The sequence below is a fragment of the Epinephelus fuscoguttatus genome, linkage group LG20, assembly GCF_011397635.1.
Source record: "Epinephelus fuscoguttatus linkage group LG20, E.fuscoguttatus.final_Chr_v1".
NCBI classification, from domain to species: Eukaryota; Metazoa; Chordata; class Actinopteri; order Perciformes; family Serranidae; genus Epinephelus; species Epinephelus fuscoguttatus.
The window spans coordinates 882,804-893,569 of NC_064771.1; the positions used below are offsets into that span (position 1 = coordinate 882,804).

At 40.5% G+C, this 10,766-nt stretch overlaps 1 protein-coding gene across 1 annotated transcript in view; it reads right to left on the minus strand.

The window, feature by feature from the left end:
* dhrs7cb (dehydrogenase/reductase (SDR family) member 7Cb) overlaps window positions 1–7,103 on the minus strand; it is a 101,539-nt gene extending 94,436 nt beyond the window's left edge. The window contains exons 1-2 of the mRNA XM_049563930.1: window positions 6,931–7,103; window positions 4,712–4,868 (exon numbers count right to left, since the gene is read on the minus strand). Of these exons, the coding sequence (XP_049419887.1) occupies window positions 4,712–4,865 (154 nt within the window). The 5' untranslated portion in view covers window positions 4,866–4,868; window positions 6,931–7,103. The remainder of the gene's footprint in view (window positions 1–4,711; window positions 4,869–6,930) is intronic.
* Window positions 7,104–10,766: the final 3,663 nt, after the last annotated feature.

Here is a 10,766-nt window from a genome sequence, read left to right on the forward strand (position 1 = left end):
CCATGATACTGCCTCCACCATGCTTGACAGTTGGTACTGTACATGCTGGAGATAATGCTTCGCCTGGCCTTCTGCGTACCCTCACATTAGTAGGAAGAAGATAAAGCTGGAAACTGGACTCATCTGACCACAAAATCTTCTTCCAATTCCTGGCTGTCCAGTTCTTGTGTGCCTGGGCCCAACAACGCCAGGCTAACCTCTGTCTCTCATTTACTGTGTTTACAAGGTCTTTAGTATCCCGGTTTTGAGGCTTATCCTGGCTTTGGGCATATCCGGGATATGATGTTTACATGGAACACAGAGAAACCCGGTTAATCATATCCCTGTATACATGATAAATACCAGTAACCCGTTTTCTGATCACAGCATCCTATCTGCGCAGGCGTGTGTTACGTCTTTTACGTCTTTTGTTTACAACAGATTGAGCGGGAAATGTGATGTATTTATTAATTATATTTAATTATTAATTATTATTATTATTATAAATATTAATATTTTCCACCGGGACCTAAATTGTTCAACGGTGCGAGGTGGAAAACCAGCGTCACGTAGCTTGTCCACAACAGACTTGAATAGGCCAGCATTTCTGTGTCTTCTGCCGTCTAAACATGTAGTTATGTTGAGTTCTTTCATCATTTTCAGGCAAAATTCAGTCTTTTCGTCGCTCCAAAAATGGGAAGCTCTCGTTGCCGCCATGTTGCTTGTATATCTGGTGCGTCACTCTGGCACCTGCGCACACAGCGGGCAGCCGTCAGAGACCGAGATAAGGCGTATACATGCTCCAGTATCCCGGCTTCTATCGGAGTACTCCAGGTGGCAAAACCGGGTTTCTTGAAACCGGGAAAAGGGCATAACCCGGTTTCTGAATTCGGGATATGGTGTTTACATGCACAAACACAAAAACGGGATACTTAAAAAACCCAATCAAAACCGGGATACTAAAGACCTTGTAAACACACTCAATGATCAGGGGCTTCTTGATAGCCTTGTAGGACCTTAAGCCATTATCTAAAAGTCGGCCACGTACAGTGCGGGTGGAACACTGGACTCCAGTTTGGTTTGACCACTGCTGCTGAAGCTCCTGTGATGTCATTCGACGGTTTTGCTTGCACATGCGGATCAGGATGCGGTCATTTCTTGCTGAAGAAACCCTTGGACGCCCAGATCTTGGTTTGTCTTCCAAGCTGTTGGTTCGTCTGTATTTCTGCAGAGTGTATCCAACTGCTGAAGGACTGCATCTGCACTTCCTGGCTATCTGGCGGCAGCTGTACCCTTCCTGGCTGAGAATCTTTATCTTCAGGCGTGTTTCCTGCATTAGGTTCCTTGTTTTAGCCATTTTTGTGTCTGAAGAACTTTCAAATGTGCTGGCTTTATGTAGACACAAAGCTTGGCAACAAAAATTGTGTCTTTTAATAAAAAGAACGACCTTCATCACTGGTACCAAAATGACCCAATACTCAAAATTTCTTATGTAGTTTTATGGAACCAATCAATTTTAAGTTTTTAATGGCTTTTTTAGGATTTATTTAGTATTTTGGCTGTGACAGTACTAAAAGAAATTGTATGTATATTGTATGTATATATACAGTACAGGCCAAAAGTTTGGACACACCTTCTCATTCAATGCGTTTTCTTTATTTTCATGACTATTTACATTGTAGATTCTCACTGAAGGCATCAAAACTATGAATGAACACATGTGGAGTTATGTACTTAACAAAAAAAGGTGAAATAACTGAAAACATGTTTTATATTCTAGTTTCTTCAAAATAGCCACCCTTTGCTCTGATTACTGCTCTGCACACTCTTGGCATTCTCTCCATGAGCTTCAAGAGGTAGTCACCTGAAATGGTTTTCCAACAGTCTTGAAGGAGTTCCCAGAGGTGTTTAGCACTTGTTGGCCCCTTTGCCTTCACTCTGCGGTCCAGCTCACCCCAAACCATCTGGATTGGGTTCAGGTCCGGTGACTGTGGAGGCCAGGTCATCTGCCGCAGCACTCCATCACTCTCCTTCTTGGTCAAATAGCCCTTACACAGCCTGGAGGTGTGTTTGGGGTCATTGTCCTGTTGAAAAATAAATGATCGTCCAACTAAACGCAAACCGGATGGGATGGCATGTCGCTGCAGGATGCTGTGGTAGCCATGCTGGTTCAGTGTGCCTTCAATTTTGAATAAATCCCCAACAGTGTCACCAGCAAAACACCCACACACCATCACACCTCCTCCTCCATGCTTCACAGTGGGAACCAGGCATGTGGAATCCATCCGTTCACCTTTTCTGCGTCTCACAAAGACACGGCGGTTGGAACCAAAGATCTCAAATTTGGACTCATCAGACCAAAGCACAGATTTCCACTGGTCTAATGTCCATTCCTTGTGTTTCTTGGCCCAAACAAATCTCTTCTGCTTGTTGCCTCTCCTTAGCAGTGGTTTCCTAGCAGCTATTTGACCATGAAGGCCTGATTCGCGCAGTCTCCTCTTAACAGTTGTTCTAGAGATGGGTCTGCTGCTAGAACTCTGTGTGGCATTCATCTGCTCTCTGATCTGAACTGCTGTTAACTTGTGATTTCTGAGGCTGGTGACTCGGATGAACTTATCCTCAGAAGCAGAGGTGACTCTTGGTCTTCCTTTCCTGGGTCAGTCCTCATGCGTGCCAGTTTACGTTGTAGCGCTTGATGGTTTTGCGACTCCACTTGGGGACACATTTAAAGTTTTTGCAATTTTCCACTCGTTTTCTTTAGTTAGCTGATTGGTTCTTGCCATAATATGAATTTTAACAGTTGTCCAATAGGGCTGTCGGCTGTGTATTAACCTGACTTCTGCACAACACAACTGATGGTCCCAACCCCATTGATAAAGCAAGAAATTCCACTAATTAACCTGATAAACACACCTGTGAAGTGGAAACCATTTCAGGTGACTACCTCTTGAAGCTCATCGAGAGAATGCCAAGAGTGTGCAAAGCAGTAATCAGAGCAAAGGGTGGCTATTTTGAAGAAACTAGAATATAAAACATGTTTTCAGTTATTTCACCTTTTTGTTAAGTACATAACTCCACATGTGTTCATTCATAGTTTTGATGCCTTCAGTGAGAATCTACAATGTAAATAGTCATGAAAATAAAGAAAACGCATTGAATGAGAAGGTGTGTCCAAACTTTTGGCCTGTACTGTATATATATATATATATATATATATATATTTATATATTTATATTGTTTGTGTGTGTGTTTACATATATATATAGATATATATATATATATATATATATATATATATATATATATATATATCATACATTATATATTACAATTAGTCGAAATATTATCAAAATTGCAATATCGCCAAGTGCAATATCCCAATCACAGGAGCTGAAAATTTTTGAGAGAGCAAAGTGTCACAACAATAAATAAATCATCGTGGTGCCACAGAGATGCCAGCCTATAAATAACATTTCAGATGTAAGAGAACATGCTTGTTTGATACAGACCCCAGCAAAAATCCCAAAATCATAATTTTTATATTTTTTTCAGTTAAAATGAAAATTATTATTCTAACTAAAGTTGAAACTCAAATCACAATAGGTCAAAATACTCACATTATGAATTTTTTTTGTTCACATATTGTGCAGCCTAGCCTCATTTCTCTGTAAAATGAGTCAGAATAGCAACATATTTCAATATTTTTCACATCTAAACATCATGATAAATCTATAGCTGTTTGGGGCCCAGGTGTATTGCTCACGACCCGAGGTAGCACAGTGCCGAGAGTGAAGTTGTTTGTATGAGCAGCTCTCAAGAAAGCTACAAGCAACAACACTGCAGAATAAGCTGTCGGCTGTTTCAAACAGACATGTCTGGAACAGGCAGTGTACTATTTGCTATAAATGCAATGCAGTTCAAAGCAACATATTTTAAACTGAGGTGGTCTCCATTACTGTTCGTGGTTGTGGCTTTAATACCATAATCATCAAATCACACAATTAAGCACAAGTAAACCTAATTTCACATGAACTCCTGCGAGATTTCATGTTCCATGTTTCAAATCATTATTTTAACCCAAATCTTCACTGTTCCCCAACCCTAACCAAGTGTCTTTTGTGCCTAAATGTAACCACACCTTAACCACAGTGTTATCACACTCTAAAGCCCAGTTCAGATTAAAGATTCACAACAAGACAAAACCATTTTCGAACCTTGCAGAGAAACATTGTAGCGATGTGAACTGGCTGGTCTGAGCTTGACTCAAGTTGGCTGATGGTGTCACCTACAACTCAGCTGGTCAAATCGTTGGTGGCCGGTTTGAGAACGTAAAGCATATGTCACCTGTTTCAACAGCCAATCGGCTTGTAGTGACGTCAACTGGTCAAGTCAAAATGACCGCAGATGGCCTGTTTGCTTGCTGTGGCAGGTGCTTTGTCTCAGCTGAGCCCTCTGTTTCTGTCCTCATGGTGTGCTGGTGTCGGATGGTGGGTCTGCTGCTGCTCGCTGTATGTGTTTAGGGCTTTAACCCTTAAACAGCCAGACAGTAATATTTTGAAGTGGCTCATGAGAGTCTCGCAAACCCAGATTACCATCTAGCCATGACCGATCAGAATAATTGTTCCTCTTAGGAAAGGAAAGGAAGTCTTAGGAATTTTCATGGAATTCACCTTTGATATATCTTGCTGACAGAGTGAAAACCAAACTTCCATAGTAATAAAAGTAAGGTTACCAGTTCCCACCCCAGACACAGCATCAGTGATCACCACCACTTTGTTCCGCACCAAGGACTTGGACATGAACTGCATGACCTCATTGTAGATGTAGTACACTCCCGCTGCTACGATAATCAGCAGGGGCAACACCATCACAGAGGGCAGGGCCATGCTCTGTAGAGGAGAGGGCACAGGATCAGTGCAGGCAACAGCTGATAACACATTTTTATACATTTTATATATAGAGTGCTTTTCAAGATACTCAAAGACATTTTACATTGGTCAGAAACAATCACAAGATAGACTACAATAAAATACACACAACATCATTCACACAATAAAGGCTGTCAAACACCTGCAGACCTAATGAACTACATTAGCGGAGTCAGCAGTCTGTGCTGACTGTACAGCTTGGATCAGGTTTTAGGTCTCCTAACGTATGGCTCATTTGTGGTGTAAACTAACACAGTGTCAATGACAAAAAGTACATGCAGAGCACATCTCACTTATCTGAGAGCTTAGAATGCATTCGCTAAATTCTTGTCTTTACTACTTTACTCTGTCTTTACTCCTTTATGTTTGGTATTGATGCAGTCATGGGAACCAATAATGGATGATTTTTTAGCTGTTGTTTTCATGGGGTCCATGTCATTGGTTCGACAGCCCATTGGTTAGACATCCCATTAGTCCGACTGTCCGCGGTGCTGAACAGCTCACGGCGGGCGTATGGTGCGCCGTGACCGGCTTGAGGCGGAGCAGGCTCACGGCTTATGTGTTTGTCACTTTCTTTTTCATTTTAACCCACACCATGATCTTTTCCTGACCCTAACCAAGTGGTTTTTGTGCCTAAACCTAACCAGACCTTAACCACAGGGCATCATGATGATTTCGGAACAATGAGTTTAATTTAAATGAACCCCTCTATTATGATTTGTGAAGCCTAAATGCAATCACCAGAGGTAAAAAGCTAACGTTAAACAAAGGTTATAACAACCACAACATGGCTTTACAGCTGTGATCAGCGTGATGACGTTCTGTTGTCTCATTTAGCCACTTGTTAGCAACCGCCTTTTTTAAGACACATGAAAGCGTGTGTGTGTGTGTGTGTGTGTGTGTGTGTGTGTGTGTGTTTGGATGAAAAATAGAGGGTATGGGAGTATTATATCCAATATAGAGTAAAAATAAATATATAAATAAAGTAAAAATATTTAAAAAATAAAAAGAAAAATGAAGAATGAAAAATATATATCTGTATATCTATACATAGATATATGTATGTATAGATATATAGATATCTAAACTCATTAAAAAAAACATTGACTTTGAGATGAGGGAACCTGGAGTGCTAAAATGCAAACTCATTTCTGGGTTTTAAGATAAAATAACATAAGATAAGATACACCTTTATTGATCCCACAATTGAGAAATTCCAGTGTTACAGCAGTCAAGGAGAAATAGACAGATTAAAAACTTCAAAATTTAAACTTAAAAACTAGGCATGCAAAATAAAGTACAAAAATACAAGAAACGGCGATAAATAATAATAATAATAATAATAATAATGAGAAGTGGATAATAATGAGCAGTAAATAAAAATGAGCAGTGGATAAAAGAGAGCATATCTAGTGCAAGTGATTGTATGTGCAAAAACAACAAACAGCAGACTCATTCCTGGGGCACTCTTTATCTCTAAAGATAGCCAACTTGTAGACCAATATATCAGATCTATGCTGTGTCCATGTATTGCTTTAACTGTTATAAACTCTAGATTTCTGCTCTAAATGTTTTAAGCCCCTTAAGGAAACTATTTTTGGTGGCCTTACTAAGACACTTACCATGTAAAGGGAGTTTGAGGACAACGGCTAAAAATATTCTGGCCATACTGCTGCCACAGAATCCCTTGCACTATGTCACCACCAGGATATTGTCATAGGATACCCTAAGAGGGGCAACTGAAGTAATGGATAACCTAAATGGCCATGCATTAGTTGGGCAAACACATTAAGATAGCCCTAATCCACATTAAAACTAGCATTTCTGATTACCCTAGAGACCTGTTTCCCAGCTCAGCCCCATATTTATATGGTTACATGATTGGATCTCAGCGGGTTAGTCAGCTAGTCAGCTTGTGACTGCACAGATATAGCAACCATGCAACGATCCAACACCCGCCCCCTCCCCCCCGCCAAAATGGCGATAACACACCTGTAACCTGTGTTATTATTGGTTCACTTACAGCATGAACAGGCAGCTAATCCTTCAGCAGGTCTGGCTGTTGTTTTTTCCAGATTTAGTCAGGTACCAGAGGCCCTTCTCCCTCTCTATCTCTTGTCCATTCACACAGCCCTGCTCCTCTGTCTGTCTCTCTGTCTGTCTGTCTCTGTCTGTCTTTCTGTCTGTCCTGCTGCTGTCCACTGGAACCTGCTGCTTATAATAACCTCTGCTTCAGTCAGCCATTAATACACACATACTGCATGTGGTATCTGAATCATGCTCCCTTGTCGCCAAGATGAAGGGATGGATTACAAGTCAAAGTTTCAGTTGTGTCAGGGGTAAGTGTTTGCCTTGAACTGCTGTTTCAGTTAGTATGGTTTTCCAACTGATAAATGACTCTTTCATTCATAAAAAATAATAACTTGATCAAGGCACTTTCCAAAGTCAGCATACAGCTTTAAGATTACTTTGACTTTTATTTGGGTGACTAACTAAACTAAGCACAAAAAGTGAGGAAATTTGTGTTTGGTAGATTATTTCTTTGGTGTAACAATGCTTTCTGGCAATATATCTAATACCGTTGGAAAGCCTGTTTATATCCCTTTTAAATGGTACAACATTTGTAATGAACATGCATTTGTGGGATGAGCAGCAGAGCTGAGTAGAGAGAGCATCTTCTCCGCCAATGCCAAACAGCTTTTTTTTTTTTTTCTGCTATTGACTCTTGTTTTGAGCTTCTGGCACCTGTGAGCATGGGCCCTGTGTCAGTGGTCAGTTGGTGTCTGCTCCAAGAATCGGCGTGCAACATCCGATAGGGCAACTTCAAGCTGGTGTTCCGCAAAACCAAGTTGCAGCATTATTTGGAGTGAGCCCTAGTACTATCTGCAAACTGAAGGCCAAGTTCCATATAACAGGGGATGTCAGAGACAGGCCGCAAAGTGAGCGTCCAAGAAGACGGCACCCCAAGACCGTTTCCTCATCCTGTCAGCACTTAGGAACCGTAGGCAGCCTTCTACTGATTTGTAGTCAAGCATTTTGCATTAATTTTACCACAGATTTTTTTTTTTTTTAAACATACCTCCCAGAAGACATGTTTTCGTTAGAAAATGCCAAAAATAATATAATCATATAAAGATTATATATATTATATAATGTCCTTGGACATATGCTGTGCGACTATTGTACAAAAAAAACATATCCAAATCTGTGCTTGAAGATAGTAAAATTTCATCAAAATTACTTCATTTTATGTCTCATTTAAAGTCTGGCCAAAATTAAATAGTTTCCTTAACTTTTCACTTTCAAATATCAAAGGGTAAGTTTTAAAAATATAATGACAAATTTATGGTGGAGGTATTTTCCACCAGTCACTCAGGGTGGCTGAAGTGAAAATATTTTTAGGTTGGGGAAGGGTCAAAAAACCAGAAGTCACACCCCAGCCACTCCCCTCCTCTGACAAGTAAAGAACAGTTCCTGAGGTTATCTAATCAAGCCTCACAAAAGCTCAATAGAGCTCATAAATCACGCCCCTTCCGGTAGACCCCCATCGGACCTCTAGGCTCGGAAAATATGAATGAGAGTCAATGGAGAGAAAATTATTATTTTCTGGTCCCAGTCATTAAATGCCTTGGATTACACAAATGTTTTGTGTGGGTCTAAATAATATTTTTTCATGTTAAGAGTTTGACAGTTTATTGTATGATTTTTCAGTTAAAGGCTGTGGAAACAACGTAATGAGAAAGACTACATGTCGCCTATGTGACATCACGTCATCACACTTTCCCCCCACTTCTCATTATACTCACCAAAACCTTGTAACGCTGCTCTCGTCTACTGGCGTGGACAACGCCGACCATCTCCCCACTGGCATAGCTGAAACTTTCCACATGTCCAGACTTGTAGTGGTTTTTGCCACACTTAAGGCTTTTGTCATCTCCTTGGAAGAAGGCGGTGAAGTGTACCAGAGACACAGCCATGTTCCGAGTGCAAGTGGTAACATATATCATACGTGTCCAGAGCAGCGAAGAGCTGTAGTCCAAAAAGCGCTCTCACACAAAACCTAACAGTATCAGACTTCTTCCCGCTAAATTGTAGCCTTCTTTGCACGAAAAAATACATTAAAAATTCACAAACAACATATGTGAAATTCATGGCACAATTCAAACGGGACCAGAAAATAATTTTCATCTATCCATTGAAATACATTATGAGAAATCGATTTTTAAGGTCCCATGTACCGGAAACAGAAACGTGCAACTTACGAGCTCAATAGGTGTTTCTCAGTGTCAAGGAAGGATCCTCAAACGGCCGAATTTGAAGGACGTCACATCATCGATCCCCGCCGAAGGACTGTTCCAATGTGAAGGATCCTTCCAAGTTTCGAAGGATGCATGTGTGGATCCTCCACGGGTATAAAATCCCCACAATGCTTTGCACAGTAAACAATTTGCTGGAAGTAAAGGCAGGGCCTTGTCAATGAAACCTGCGGCAGTGGAGCTTGGCAGGATTTATGCTGCGTTCGTTTTGTACTCGGAGGTCAGAAGTCGGAAGTGGGAATGACGTCACCTCCAAGTTGACAACAGTTTTTGCGTTCTAGTTGACGACGATGGACAAGTCAGAAAAAAACATGGACACCCACAAGAAAGCCTTTGTTTCCCTTGCACTTTCGGAGTATAGACAGCTTCAAAACCATCATGCACTCCAACTGATGAAAGCCGCAGATGAGGCTGACCTAATGTAAAACAAATAAGATAAAATTGCTATAAACAGTACTTCAGCAGAGTGTTTACTCTATGGTTTACTCACTATGTATGTGACCAACAGCCATCTTGAATTCATAAGTCAGGGTTGATGCGGTTGCTCCAAGTTTCCGAGAACCCAACCTCGGGGTGCGTTCGAGTTTAAACTTCCAACTGGGAACTGGGAATTTCCGACCTCCGAGTACAAAACGAACGCACCATTAGATTAGTATGTAATTTATTCGGACTAATGTCTCCATGAGTTTTTATCATCCAAGCGTGAAAAAAATATTGACAGAAACCTTATAATTAACACTTTCCAATGTGTCCACTGCTGAATAATGAGATTTTTTGAAATAACGTGATTTAGATAAAACATAAAAGTTTTAAATGAATCATTCACAGCATAGATGGAGCGCTGAGTGAGAGAAAAGCACAAGTAAAGTAAGGTAAAGTAAAGTAAAAGCACAATATTTCATTCAAACAACTGTAGGCCCACTTTTCATGGTCATTTCCTGACTATCGGCTTTCTTGCTGTTTCCTGAAACTCAGCATACCTAAATGTTATCAGTAGCCTAATGATTAGGTCATCTAATCAGGATCGATGTTTTTTAAACAATTGCATTTTCATATTGCTGATGACAGATGAAGACTTGAAGACTTATTTGTCATCTTATTGGGATCGCCTTGCAGTGTTTGTATTTTGTGGAGGAAGGAAAACAGCCAGTGCAACACTCGCAAATCAAAGCTGTACAAGCGCTTGAAAAACAAATTGTCCAAGCCAAGTCAGAAAAAAATGCTGTGAAGACAATGAGAAAAATAGAAATAGGATGGATGCACTATGATGATGAAAAAGAGGCTTTCAAGCAAGTGAGAGCCAAGCGAGGAGGGGGAGCTAGAAAATTTGAAATTTCAAAGGATGGTCAGAAAAGGGATGTGATACAGGACGCTGACCTGACCTGTTCTTTCCAAATGGGAGAAATAGTCTGGGGTCCTTAACAGATTTTTAGTTAGATATCAAAAATTATCAAGAGATTACACTTGATGAGGTGATGACAGTTCGACAAGTGTACCAGGACACAAAACTTCCTCTTCTCAGGTTTTATCAGACCACACAAAA